The sequence below is a fragment of the Stegostoma tigrinum genome, chromosome 25 (genome assembly GCF_030684315.1).
Source record: "Stegostoma tigrinum isolate sSteTig4 chromosome 25, sSteTig4.hap1, whole genome shotgun sequence".
NCBI lineage: Eukaryota > Metazoa > Chordata > Chondrichthyes > Orectolobiformes > Stegostomatidae > Stegostoma > Stegostoma tigrinum.
This window is the reverse complement of record NC_081378.1, coordinates 41,063,661-41,078,190: the sequence shown is the minus strand read 5'-3', so window position 1 is coordinate 41,078,190 and position 14,530 is coordinate 41,063,661. Positions and strand designations below refer to the sequence as shown.

The 14,530-nt window shown below is 40.2% G+C and overlaps 1 protein-coding gene across 2 annotated transcripts in view; it reads left to right on the top strand.

The window, feature by feature from the left end:
- vwf (von Willebrand factor) overlaps nucleotides 1-14,530 on the top strand; it is a 104,335-nt gene that overhangs the window by 63,345 nt on the left and 26,460 nt on the right. For both annotated transcript variants that reach the window (XM_059654662.1, XM_059654663.1), the window contains exons 35-41: nucleotides 527-747; nucleotides 972-1,164; nucleotides 3,783-4,133; nucleotides 7,792-8,003; nucleotides 9,335-9,437; nucleotides 12,022-12,096; nucleotides 12,570-12,674. In XM_059654662.1, coding sequence (XP_059510645.1) covers nucleotides 527-747; nucleotides 972-1,164; nucleotides 3,783-4,133; nucleotides 7,792-8,003; nucleotides 9,335-9,437; nucleotides 12,022-12,096; nucleotides 12,570-12,674 — 1,260 coding nt within the window. The remainder of the gene's footprint in view (nucleotides 1-526; nucleotides 748-971; nucleotides 1,165-3,782; nucleotides 4,134-7,791; nucleotides 8,004-9,334; nucleotides 9,438-12,021; nucleotides 12,097-12,569; nucleotides 12,675-14,530) is intronic.

Below are 14,530 nucleotides of genomic sequence, written 5' to 3'. Positions count from 1 at the left end.
ATGAACAAGAGCAGGGAATATTCCCACTGTCCTTTCCAGTGTTTAACATCCAATGTATTCCATCCAAGAAAAATATCAGCTAGATTTTAAGCAGTAACGTTCAGGTAAAGTTGAGTATTGATCTCCATTTAATTGTCAGAGGAGAACAAGGAGATCCTGGAGTAAAAGGTTTGTAACATATTTATACGAAAAATTATATGAAGCAGTCTTTCAGGGTGTGTTATGAATGCATAAAGCCTGAAATTGGCTAATGAATTGGAAAGCTGGTTTTGGACTAGGGTGGACAAAGTCGGAAGTCACATGACATCAGGTTACAGTCCAATAGGTTTATTTGGATCACAAGCTTTCAAAGTGCTACCCCTTCATCAAGTGGAATTCATAGGATATGTTGATAGAATCAGCAAAAGTAGAGGCTTGAGAGGAACGGTACAAAGCATTGGTGTAAACCATTTGGGCAAATGATCTATTTCTGTGGCGTATGTACAATCTGATACAAATTACATTTCTTTCCTTCTTCGATGAACAGGTGTATGTACAGTGACTGCAAAAACACAGTTCTCTACTTTTGATGGACACTGGTTCTCATTGACTGGGAAATGCTCTTACTTGTTATTAGAAGTTGACAATCAAGAAACAAAAATCATCATTCATAAGGGCCCCTGTCACTCAAACTCCAATGAAAACTGCATTAAAGCCATTGAAATAAAGCAGAACAACATTGCAACCCTCCTACATGATGATATGACAGTAAGTGTGTTCTGACCTGACTAACAGATCAAAACCAGCCATTGTATATGCCACTGTTTTTGGAGGTTTGAAGATTGTGAAAAGGTGTGATATAAATGTATTTTTTAACTATTGAGGAAAACATTACTCTGCTAAGTTATTTATTCGTAAGTTCAGGATGGGATTTGCACTTCTTATTTGTAAATAAGAATTGTAATCAATTCTCTACTCTTTCTTTCCTCTAGGTTTCAGTTAATGGAAAATTTGTCTCTCTGCCTTTAACTGTCGTGAATATGGATGTCATTGACCATGGGTCCAGCAGTTTTGTAGCAAATATCCCAGATTTGGGAATAGTTCTTGTTTATAGTCCATTGAACAACCTTTTTAGCCTTTGGGTTTCTCCCACACTGTTCCTTGCCAGAGTATCTGGACTTTGTGGTGAGTGGTGAAAAATTTATGATAGACAATGTCTGCCAAGGTCTTTGTAGATTTTGTTAATTTATGCAGTGTTCTATTTTTGCAAGAAAACCTGAATTCCAAGGTATGGAAATATAGGGTGACCTTTGTTTTAAAGGTACGACTCCTGGTTGTAAGAGCATGTATTGCAGAGTACCTGTCGCAGGTACAGGGCAGATTGTTGGGAGTATAGCCTGAATTTTGGCCTGTAGGTCAGAAACGCAGAGTTGATACAATTCCCAGCTTTGCAAACCCAACCAGAGAGGTAATCTCCCAGAAATTTGGATTTTCATTTCAGGAGCTGGGAGTATTCCTTGGAAAGAGGCCAAAGGCAGCTATTGGAGAGTGGTCATAAGATGGACAATAAGTTGGCCTATTTTTCCTGCTCTTCATCAAAATAAGATTAAAATGAAAAATAAAAGCCTTCCATCCCCTATTCCTCATTCACTTCCCATATATTCCTCATGTCATTACCCATGTCAACCTATGCTCCTCACCCATCACGTTCAATGGCACCTCAGCTCCTATGACAACTTATGTCCTTCTTCCCAACCCCTATTGTTCTTTTTATAGTCCTTATGCCAATTTAGTACTTACTCACACCAACCTATGAGCACCTACCCTGAGACCCTTTGCCTTCACATTCTCCATGGCAAATTGCCCTGTATCCACCATCCAGGACCCAGATGAAATAAAGTTCTCAAGTGTATATTGATGAATTCATTTCAAATCTCATTGATTTTTTTAAAAAGTGAACTAATTTAACTACATTTAATCCCTTACAAAAACAAGCATTTGCATGTCAATCCCACTTTTAAGATTTCACAAACTGCATTGTGATAATGTTAGGTTTTGAAATCAAACATACAGCATGGTAGCCCTCAGGTTTATATCAACAGACAGAATGAATTAAAAAATACTTAAAAAAAAACTGCAGATTGTTTGTTGCAATGTTTAAGAGGTAGCAGAGTTAAATGCCTCAACAGTTTGATAGCTTCCTCTGACAACTTCAATGAGTTTGTCCATGTTTTATGTGCATTCATCTCTACTTTTAACAATATCAAAGCGTACTTTAATTTTTATAGAGGGAACCCCACTTCTCTAAAGGGTCATTTGGCCACTGCCAAATATATCCTGAGACCATAACCAAAAGCAGACTTACTTTTCTAAATTATTCGTGTAATTTCAGACTTTCTCCAGAAGACATAAAGAGTACAAGTTATATTTTGCACACCCTGATAGCAAACATCATATTTACTTAAATATAGCTGCCCTTTTAACATGTGCAGTTGCTTCTGTGATCCACAGATGTGTAAATGACATCGTCCTACCTTGTTCGCCCCCTGTAAGATTGTGGGGATTGGATTCAGAGGTGGTACTTCCAGATTCAACTTGCAGTGCCATTTCACACTGAGATAGAGATCCCCTTCAGCTGTGCAAAATGCTGGGCCTATATATGAGACTGAGTAATGATCTTATCAGACTGTCAGGAGCATATATCTTAGAGTTTTATCTTGCTACTTTCATTTTTACTAGGATATAATATTACTGAAATCTGATGGAATTGTTCACATGGTTATATAGTTTCCTCAATTGAATGAATTTTTCTTGTCCTTACTTTAATATGTTTGTGTTCTGTTTTGAAGTTAACTTAAACTTCTATCCCTGTTTATGTTTTAACTTGGGAGAAATTATATGTACCAAAATTCAGTACCATTTGTTAACTAGTTAAAAGGATCTATTTGAAATCAGCCCACCTTTCCCCAGGGAAACCTTTTGCGTAAACTTAAGGAAGGCGCTCAAGCCCGATATCAGATGCATACTGTATGCTGAGGTCCCAGAGTGAATTGTAGAGTGCAGCTGACTTAAATAGAACCCTTACAATGTGGAAAGCAGCCAATCAAACCACCAAGATCACACCAACCCTCTGAAGAGCGTCCCAATCCAGAACCCCACCATATCCATGTTACCATGGCCGACCCAACTAGCCTGCACATCCCAGGCTATTTAACACAGTCATTCCACGTAACCTGCACATCTTTGGACTATGGGAGAAAACTGAGGCACCCAGAGGAAACCCATGCAGACTGGGGGAGAACATGCAAACTCCACACACAGCCACCCAATGCTGGAATCAAACCCAGGTCCCTGCCAGCATGAGGCAGCTGTGCTAACCACTGAGCCACAAGTTTTCCAAGCTGTGATTCCAATTTTGACACACAACTGAAATGATCTTTTTGAACAGAGCTGAATTACTTATTGGATTAAAATTAAGTTGAAATTTTGTTTAGTTAATTGAGAAAACAAAGAGAATGTAATGTCATGGCCGCAATTTTTATTGACCCACCATTGCTTTGAGCTGCCCAGATGCTAAACTCTGCAGTTTCCTCTCTAAATGTCTTCACCTCTGTCCATATCTTGAAAAGTATCTTTTAGATCTTTAGTGAACAATTTTCAATATCTCAACATGTATCAAATGTCTGCTAAGTTATTTGTGAAGTTCTTTGGGTTGCATTACAATGTGAAAGCCAATGCCTGACTGTACATTTGTTTTTGGTTAACATTCTAATTGGAGATATTTTTTATTTGTTTGCACCAAGGAAAATGTGACAACAATCCTTTCAATGATTTTGAACTCCAGGATGGTTCTATTGTTAACAACAGTCTTACATTTATAAAGGATTGGACTCTGAAAGAATCATTATCGAAGAGTTGCATTGAAGAAGTGCTAGAGGCACCCTTGGAATGTAAATTGACTGGGGATGAGTGCAGTATTTTGCATTCGGCAATATTTGATGAATGCAGGAATGTAGTTGATGTGCAACCGTATCTCAGACTATGTAAACAGAAGGCCTGTAACAAAAGTGATACATGTGACTCCATTTCAGCATACAGCTTCCAATGCAAACTTATGGGTGTCTGTGTCAAGTGGAGGTCAAATGATTTTTGCTGTAAGTGGATTTTTTTTTCATATTGATCTTATAAGTGTCTTTTTGGATGGGTAATGGTGATATGAAAAAGTTATCTCAATGCACATTATACTTTGACTTATTTCTCACAAACCCAACTGTTAAATGTGTGAGCAAAGTATGAAAATTATTCCATAGATAGATGGAGGGAAACTATTTCCCAAGGTGGGGAAACAAGAATAAGCAGTTATAAGAGTTGAGAGTTTAATACCACATTATGCATATGCATAGAATGGTGGTCCTTTCAGTGGATTGCCACTTTGCTGTGGTGCAAGGCTTGAGTGTCCCTTCAGTGCTGAAAGCAATGCTGTCCAGGAATTCTCAATATCTAGCAAGGTCACCTATGACAGTAAGATCGGAGGGGAGGAACTGGGCAAAGCACAATCTGAAACAAGCCCTCAGTGATGATCCAAGTGGAAGATATTTGTGTGATATCAATGGCCACCATGGCAGATGAAGGCTGCACCAGTAGGGAGATTCTTGGTCATTTAGATTTCCTTGCCACTGGAACTGAATCTACCTTCTATCAACGACAGTGTGTTGGCTGATGTTTAACAATATTCCCATGTTAAGAAATGTCCTGCACAAGGCGTCAACCAAAAAAATATTGACTAGTGATACGGATTCTGCTAGGTGGGCAATCAGAAACGGTAGCAAGTGATTGCTCATGTCAAGAGTAGTCTATGTCCAGTGAATTTGTATAGTTTTGGTTTAGCCTGCTTTTAGATTCTTTTGTGTGAATTCCAATTTAAAAATAGCCAACATTTAAGTTTTAATCTTAAAAAAAACAAGTATTAGTTTATTACAGACTATTGCTGCAACTTTCTAAGTAAAACGTGATAGTTATTAACTAAAACAAATATACACAGGTTATAAGAATGCACAGATAAAAGATAGAAAGATGAAAGTAAATCACAGTATATAAATATTACAGACATTGGTTGCTTGAAGGTTTATTTTTCCAAGGTGAAGGGATTGGAAAATTGAAGTCAGAATTCAGCAGCTATGATGCCTGGTATGAGTGAGCTGTTAGAGTTTGCTTCCACTGATGGACTGAGCAGGAATGGGGTCTTGGAGGATTGAAAGTTCCTTTGTTTTACTTGTACGGCACTGAAAGTTGTGGTCATTGGAATCCTGGCGCAGTAGAGCAGGCCTTTAGTTGGTTTTCCTCCCTTCACTTCCATGTTGAGAAGTGCCTCTCTGTTAAAGTGTCTCAGTGTTTCTCTTGGAGTTCTGTTCCAAAAGGTGACTTATCATCTGTCCTATTATGTTCAAAATTTAAGATAGCTACCATCCTGAAACTGTTGCATTAGTATTCAGTGCTAGGTGATAGACCCATCCTTTATCAGGACAATTAATTTTTAATTATTCAAATAGTCATGTTGAAAAGAGCCAGGAAGAGTTGTCCCATTGTCAGAGTTTCTATTTGCCCTTATGAATCTTTATTGAATTTCATAAAGGTCTTTTGTGTTTTCTTCTGACATGAGTACGGTCTATCCCAATACCAGCTCAAGTCATATGACTTCTGGGTGCTATTGTGCAGTATTATGAGTCCAGTATAAAGATAGTTTATCCTTCTTTACAAAGTATGCAACAATTCAATTACATATTCATGACATAGGCCATTCAGTACGAGAATCAGAAAGAAGTTCTGGAGAGAAAGTTTGATCGTAATGTGGTATTCCCTTCTCCAAAAAGGCTGGCATTGTCAATTGGACTGTCTGGGATTGAAACTTTATGGGACAAGGGTATCAAGTAATTTGGAATGGTGGATAAATGGAAATCAGCCATTAGGTAATTGTATAGTGACATAGACTCAAAGGAATTAGCATCTGAACTTTTCTCCTGTGTAGGTTTTTACCTTAAATCTTTACTGTACACTACTTCATTCAGTCATATTGGACTGGATGACAATGTAGCTTTTGTGCATCATTAGTTCTTGTAAAGGTACGGTTGCCCTGACTTAGTAATTGAACACTATTCCGATTTTGAGCCACTATCTACTATTGTGTTTCAGGGCAAATCAAAGAAAAGCAGGAAGCCCCTGCTGCTATATCAATATCATTGCTGGCTACTGAACTGCAGATAGTTAGTAAACAGGGCTAACTCCTTAAAAGGATGTGAAGATCACTAAGGTGTAGCTTGTTAAATATTGACAGTGTCTGAAGCCTCTAAGTCATTACCAAATTTGCATTGTAAATCAGTCAGTTCGGGTTCCCAAAAATGCACAAAGCAAATGACTAATTCTCATTTGCTCACAGAGACATTTTGCATGTAATCAGGAGGCCTAACTGTATAAAGTGCAGAACTTTATCCCAGATTCTGAAATTTCTACCAGTGTAGATAGTATCCCTCAGCCTATGCAGGTTGGCTGATGAACATTTTTTATTGCAAAAATATACCTAATTCACAAAAATATCTTTATTTACATAGTTGCTGAAGCTGTACTGTACAGTCTGTACTGAAGAACAAACAAACATCGAAATTTGGCATCCCTTGTTGTTCCAAAAGACACAAGGCATTTCTTACTTCTGCAAGATAATATTTACATACATTTGAGGCACTCAGAGGGTCTGATAACTGAATGGGCCCCATTGTACTTTGGCAGAAAGACCTGAGACCTTTCCTACAGTGCCCTGACAGTAGTTTTCCCAAGCTTTAATGCATTCCTCAGCACATAGTCCTGGACCTTGGAAAATGCCAGTCCGCAACAGTCAGTCGATGCCAATTTTTTATACTGGAGATCTAGCAAGTTTTGGACAGACCAAACAGTGTCTTTCACTGAGTTGATGGCTCTCCAAGCACAGCCAACATTTGTCTCGCCATGGGTCCTGGGGAACTGCCTGTACAGCACAGAGTCCCGGGCCATCAAGCTGCTCAGGGCAGAGCTTGACAAAAAGCACTGCTTCCTTCTCCAGGCCTTCTTTGCACAGGCACATTCCAGCAGGATATGTGTGACTGTCTCTTCCTGCCACCCCCGCAGCTGCTTCCAGGCAGCACGTGGTGGTACACAGAGAATGGGCATTTATGAAGGAGCCGACAGGCAGTGCTGTTCTCACCCCCAGCCAAGCAATGTCTTCATGCTTGTGGGAAAGCTTTGGTGATGAGGCATTCTGACAAATGGCTTTGACAGCCTGCTCAGGAAATCATGTGACAGGAATCATCCTCTCCTTTTCCTGCAAGGTCCTGAGGGCGCTACGTACTGACCACTTCCCGTTGGAGTTGTGGTCAAAGGTGTTTTTCTTTGCAAATTTCTCCACAAAGGACAGGTGATATGGAACCATCCACTACTTGGAGCATTCTGCAGTGCTGAGGCCAGACCCATCATGTTGAACACAGAATGTAGTATCATGTGCCAACCTGACAATGTGCCCATTGTTACTTCTGACAGAATTAAACGAATGTTCCTTTAGTTTGTAAGGACAGTAAAATTTGACTGGAGATATGCATATTGAACTGACCAAATGCATTTTGCAATTTGGGACACCCAGCATATGCGGAATGAAATACAGACGAATGTTGCATGAAATTCCTCACCACCGAAAGGGCATTTCCCATAGGTCTTTGACAATTTGAGCACCGTTTTATATTTTTCATTTGTTCATAGCTTCCTGCCTAAAATGTTCTTCCTTGCCTTCAGCCATCCAGTGCCCTAACTCCCTTGCATATGAGCCGTGTGGGATAAATTGCATCCAGCATTGCGATAGCATTATGAGAAAGAACTCTACACATTGTCTAACTTCTCCAACTGAAGGCTGCTTCTGTCCAGAAGGGAAGGTGCTGTTGGAAGGAAAATGTGTCACCCCTGATATCTGCAGTCAATGTATTGATGATCAACAAGTTCCTCATCAGGTACTTAAAGTCAAGAAGTAAGACTGGAAGATTTATAACCTGCCCCTTTTAAGTATGTAGGACCAGATTTGTCCGGATTCTGGAAATCTGAAATAAAAGCAGAGAAAAGTTCTCAGCAGTTCATACAGCAGCCGTGGAGGAACAGTTAATAGGGGAAAATTTTAACCTAAATTTGGCCCTTAGTAAACCTGCGTCCTTACCCGTGTGCCAAAATGTCAGGTTCAAGTCTCTCCTGCGCTGCAGGACTCTTAAAACATATCTGAATAGGTTGATGAACAAATATTAAAGTAACAACCTTTCATCATCATTAAATCAATGTTATCTCTGAATTTTGTAATGATTTAAACAAATATGATAACGCCAATTTGCTACAGAGCAAAATTTAAGGATGTAGTCCCATCATTAAAATGTCCTATATGCATGATTGGAGCTAATAAACGAATACAAAGAGGTTAGTCAGGAGAAAAGTTATGGCTCATTTTGTAATTAATATGCCAGAAATCCTTAAAAGGTCAAGATTAAGATCTCTAGCCCCTGTTAAAATACAGTATGGTTCTGTGTATTGTGAAGCAACAGTGCCACAATGGAAATTAAATTTTCCCAAGTCAGATGTGTAATTTATCTAATCTAAGGCATGACATTTTCAGAAGCTTTGATGCACACTCTTTTGTAATAAAACTATGCTCACATACAAGTCCTGCTTCTGGCATCCTGAGTTCTTACGATTTCCAACTGATTCTCTCAAATGTGAAGATGATTTGATAGTTCGGTGTTAAGGGAAGACTGACCACAGTTCTCAGTGTATCCTTGGCAACAACCACAGAGAGAGAAAAAAAGAGAGTTGTTTATCTTCTGGTATTTTTCCAATGCCTCTGAAAGAGACTGGCACTCCAGGAGAAGAGAAAGTGATATTACGCATTGCAGCACCTCAATCTGCTTTAAAAGTAAAAAAAGAACAGATGCTGCATAATTAATTAGACCTTAAAATATAAGATGCATTAGACAAGCCAAGGTATCCAAACAAAATGTTGAGTTATGTACAAATCTGTCAGGAGAATATCAATAATTAACGGTAGACCTTCAGAGAGGAGAAGAGAAAGTGATTCTGAGGCCATTGCACTGCAAAAGGAACCAGCTTAATGAGCCAAATCACTTTTATTACAAGATTTTTTTATATTAATTTGAAATAATTTTGAATGCAGAGGACAAGTGCAAACATCAAAGTAAAATGATGTGACCGTTTCTTTTGACAGTGTAACTATGCCTTCAAAAATCCAGTGTAATGATTTGGGACAGTGCCAGGGTTTCAGTGTCTGCCTTTTCTTTTTCAGCATTTGGATACTTGGATACCACATGACCAACCTTGCCAGCTCTGCATGTGCTTAGACAACAGGCAGATCAACTGTACAAACAGGCCGTGTCCCACTGTCACAGGTAAAAGGCACTTCACAGTACCAGGAGCTCCTCATCCACTTTGAGTAAGCTCCATTGTACAGTCTTTTTCTGGATATGGTTTTATTGAGGTCGAATAAGGGGGGCAGTGGAGTGGCTACACTGCAGCATCATTGCTGGGGATCTAGGTTCAGTGCCACCCTCAGGCAACTATCCGACCGTGTGGAGTTTGCACGTTCTCCCCGTGTGTGCGTGGGTTTCCTCCGGGTGCTCCGGTTTCCTCCCACAGCCCAAAGACATGCAGGCTAGGTGGATTGTATGTGCTAAATTGTCCATAGCATCCAGGGGTGTGCAGGCTAGGCTAGGTGGGTTAGCCATAGTCAATGCAAGGTTATGGGGATAGGTGGGGATGGGTCCAGGCAGGATGTGCTTTGGAGGGGCAGTGCAGGCTTTTTGATGGGCCAAATGGTCACTAAATCCACTGCAGGGGTTCTATGATTCAATATGTGTCCTTATTTTTTGACATTTTCTTGGATAGATTCTTTGATGATTAGATGCTCAGCTATCTCAACAAATTATTTAAGGTGAGAGGGGAAAGATTTAAAAGGCACCTAAGTGGCAATATTTTCATAAAGAGGGTGGTATGTGAATGGAATGAGCTGCCAGAGGAAGTGGTGGAGGCTGGTACAATTATAACATTTAAAAGGCATCTGGATGGGTATGTGAATTGGAAGGATTTAGAGGGATATGGGCCAAATGCTGGCAGATAGATTTATTTAGAGTATTGGGTCGGCATGATTGCATTGGACTGATGAATCTGTTTCCGTGCTGTACAACTCTATGACTCCATGATTCTATGAAAATGTTGTTAAGTGAAATGCTGGGAGTGATGCTGCCATTCATCTCAAAACTCTAGCATCACTTGCAATTAATCTCACACTGTCACTAATCTCACACTCTCATCAGCCTCACAGTATCAAAAACCTTAACTCTACCATTAACCTCAACCTTGCAGCGTCATTAACTTCAACACTGCAACCACACTGTCACTAATCACAACACTCATCATCGAGATAGAAGAGGGAAGATGGAGTTGTCTTCCTTTGAGAATAAAGGATTAAGAAAGCATTTTGTGGTGGTGTGTAAAGTTGAGGAGTCTGACATAGAGATATAGATAAAGAGAAAGTGTTCCCATTTTTAGACAGATCAAGAAACAGAGAACCCTGAGTTAAGGTTACCATTGACCAGAAACTCATCTGGTCTTGTTGCACAAACACAGTGGCTACAAGTGTTTGGGAGCAGCCTGGTGGCTCAGTGGTTAGCACTGCTGCCTCACAGCTCCAGGGACCCGAGTTTGATTCCACCCTTGGGCCACTGTCTGCGTGGAGTTTGCACATTCTCCCCGTGTCTGCATGGGTTTCCTCCAACAGTCCAAAGATGTGCAGGCTAGGTGGATTGGCCATGCTAAATTGCCCGTAGTGTTCAGGAATGTGTAGATTAGGTAGGTTTATAAGGGGACGGGTTTGGGTGGAATATTCCGAGGATCAGTGTGGACTTGGTGGGCTGAAGGATCTGTTTCCACACTGTAGGGATTCTATGATTCTAACTGCAAGTCAGAGGTTAGGAATACTTAAGGAAGTAACTCTCCCCCTGACACCTCACAGCCTGCCCATCATCTACAAGGCTAAGTTAGGAGTATGATGGATTGTTCCCCACGTGCCTGGATAAATGCAGCTTCAACCACACTTAAGAAGTTTGACACTATCCATAACAAAGCAGCCTACTTGATTGGCACTACATCCACAAACATTCACTCCCTCCACCATCGACGCACTGCAGAAATTCACCAAAGATCCTCAGACAGCACCTTCCAAACCCATGAACACTTCCATCTAGAAGGACAAGGGCAGCAGATTAATGAGAATACCACCACTTGCAACTTCCCCACAATCCACTCACCATCCTGACTTGGAAACATATCACTGTTCCTTCACTGTCACTGGGCAAAATTCTGGGATTCCCTCGCTAGCAGCAACATGTGGACTATAGAGGATCAAGAAGTCAGATCGCCACAATCTTCTCAAGAGCAACTAGGTACGGCCAATAAATACTGGCCACCCAGTGAAGCCAATGTCCCATGAGTGAATAAGCAACAAATAAAAATAGTGAAAGTATCAAAGATGCCATGTAGGAAAAAAGCCCTCATAATGTAGTGAATGGTTAGAACTTAGAATGCACTAAAGAGAGGAGGGTGGAGGAAGATTCAACCCAAGCCTTTGAAAAAAATTAGATGATTATCTGGAGACAAAGAAGAAGTTGCAGAGCTCCAAGCATAAGGCAGGAGCATAGGACTAAGTAGGTTAGTCTTGCAAAGATCTAGTATATATTCAACAGGCTGAGTGATCTTCTTCTGCGCATGGAATCATTCTGCAATCCAATGAGTTGAAACTGGCATGTTCATTAACCTCAACACATATACTTCAAAAAATTGATAGACGTTTCTCCATTTTACAGTTGTCGTAGTCCACAAAATCCAAACTGTATGTCTTATAAAAACAAGTTTCTCAAGTTTTGACCAATTGTTGATTGCAAATATTTGTGTTACCTGTTTATTCTTTACTTTCAGCTCCAAAGTGTGGACCGTGTGAAAAACCAGCATTACGACGGAACATTGATGAGTGCTGCCCACAGTATGTTTGTGGTATGTATGGGCACTATCCATACTCTTTTGTAGTAATGAGTCACCGCTGCATTTGGTGTCTGAATATTACACCAGAAAGAGCTGATCAATATCTATATAATGGACTATTTTACTTCTTCAGTTACTGAGATAAGTTTAGAGAATGCTTTTGTTTTATAGAGATGTATTTTGGGTTAAATATTAACAGCATTAGCAAGATATATTGTTTGCACTTGGCAACTTCTCATCTTTCATTTCTGAAGGAGAATCATACCAGAGTCCAATCATTAACTCTGTTTCTCCCTCTACATGTTGAGTTTCTGCAGCCTTCTCTGCAGTTGTTTCTTTCATGTTCCACATTGGTATTCTTGTGACTTTACAGAAAAGTACTCTTGCAGAACTTTGCAACTGAAACTGTTGTGTTATTTGTTCAATGCTTCATGGAGTGTTTGTTTATGGGAATAATTTAGTGATGGATGTACCCATCTCTGTAGATTGTGACTTGCTTAGCTGTGATCTGCCAATTACCCCAACATGTGAAGATGGAAGTTATCTATCTTTGAAAAACCCAGGCGAATGCAAACCAATTTATGAATGTGGTAAGTTTTTGTATACACTTATTATTCATGAATGAATCATCTTTCTCATTTGATATGTCAGCAATATAGCTGCATTGAACATTCCATGAGGTAAATGGTAGACACTTTTGCGACGTTTAATGCAACTTTTTGATTTGAGCGGTGTTTCAACAGAGCAAATCTTCACAAATGCTTTGTTGATGTCATTCCATGTAGTGATAAGAGAAATTATATGATTTCAAGCCAGTTTGAAATATTAGTTTTATTATTTAATATTTGTGTTGATACAAGCTTCCTCTATTGACACTGTTCATGGCATGGATTTTGATTAAAATAGACTGCAGGGGTAACTTTTCTTATATCTGCTGTCCTTGTACATGAAAGTGAGGGTCAGAGCATGTGTGCCCACAATATAGAGCCTGATCTAACTGAAGTATAGAATAGGTAGAAATTTGTGGGCAAACACCAAACGGTTGGTAGGTAAGGCTTCAATGAATACACATTCATACCAGATAGTTGCTAGCATTGCATGGTAGGTGGCTACCTGCAGGTTTTTATGGCGTAGTTGGAATACACCAGTTACAACATTTGTGGTGAGCCTAGTCCTCCTCACAACTGTTCTATGTCTGAGTAATTAAACAGTAGTGGGATTATTTTGCTGTAAAGGTAAAATCAAACACTAATTGGGTGTTGTGTTAATGTTTGTTTATCAGTCTAGATATAGTAAGCAATTTTGGTCTTGATTACTGAAGGCCATAATTTAACTTGACTATAAATGTTAAACCAGAAATCCTCAGGCTTAGCACTCAAGTGCTGGTCAGTTACTGTGGAGTTGTGCATGAAGGCCTTCATGCCCAGTTCCACAGAAGATACGAAATGTGTGGGATGGCTGTGGTATGGGGGATGTTACACAGACCAGCGTGAATGTGGTACTGAAGCTTTTGATGGAGAAGGTCTAGAGGATGTGAGATGTCCTGGACCTGAGAAGGGAAGGACTCCAATTCATCCTCCTGCTCCTCTTTCCTTCTCTGTGTGACCTCACGTTAACCTCCCATTTATCAGTCAGACCAAGATGTCTCCTAGGAATATGCCCACAACCAAGTCCTCCCTTTCTGCTGCTTATTCCTATGGAGTTCTCAAATCATTTTAAGAAAAATCTTCAGGGAATATTATTTGAGTGTTGGTGAAGATTTGATAAAGCATCCTGGAGCACCACCTCATGTTTTTAGAGGTTTTCTTTCCAGCTCCAGCAGCAATGGTCAGCATGGTAGCTCAGTGGTTAGCACTGCAGCCTCACACTGCCAGGGACCTGGGTTCGATTCCATCCTCGAGCGATTGTCTGTGTGGAGTTTGCACACTCTTCCCGTGTCTGCGTGGGCTTCCTCCAGGTGCTTCGGTTTCCTCACACAGACCAAAGATCTGCAGGCTAGTTTGATTGGCCATGCTAAATTGCCTACAGTATTCAGAGGTGTGTAGATTAGGTGGGTTATAGAGGGATGTGTCTGGGTGGAACACTCCGAGGATTGGTGTGGACTTGTTTGGCCGAAGAGCCCGTTACCACACTGTAAGGATTCTATGAATGAATATAAGATAGTGAATTTCCCCTGAGGCAGTGCTTGAAATGGCCTTGTTCACTCCCAATGAGATTATCACTGTTAAAAGGAGGATGTGTACAAGCATTAGTCACTAGGATGTGATGTATCCTTTACAAGCACTGTCAGGCATTTTTGGCGTCAAGCTACCCATTAACAAGCTTATGGATGACCTATCCTAGTGCACGCTTCATTGCACTAGAGTAGGGTTAGATAACTTAGACTGAGAACCAAACCTTGCACAAGAATGCCACTGCTGGATAAACTCTAATGAATCACACACTT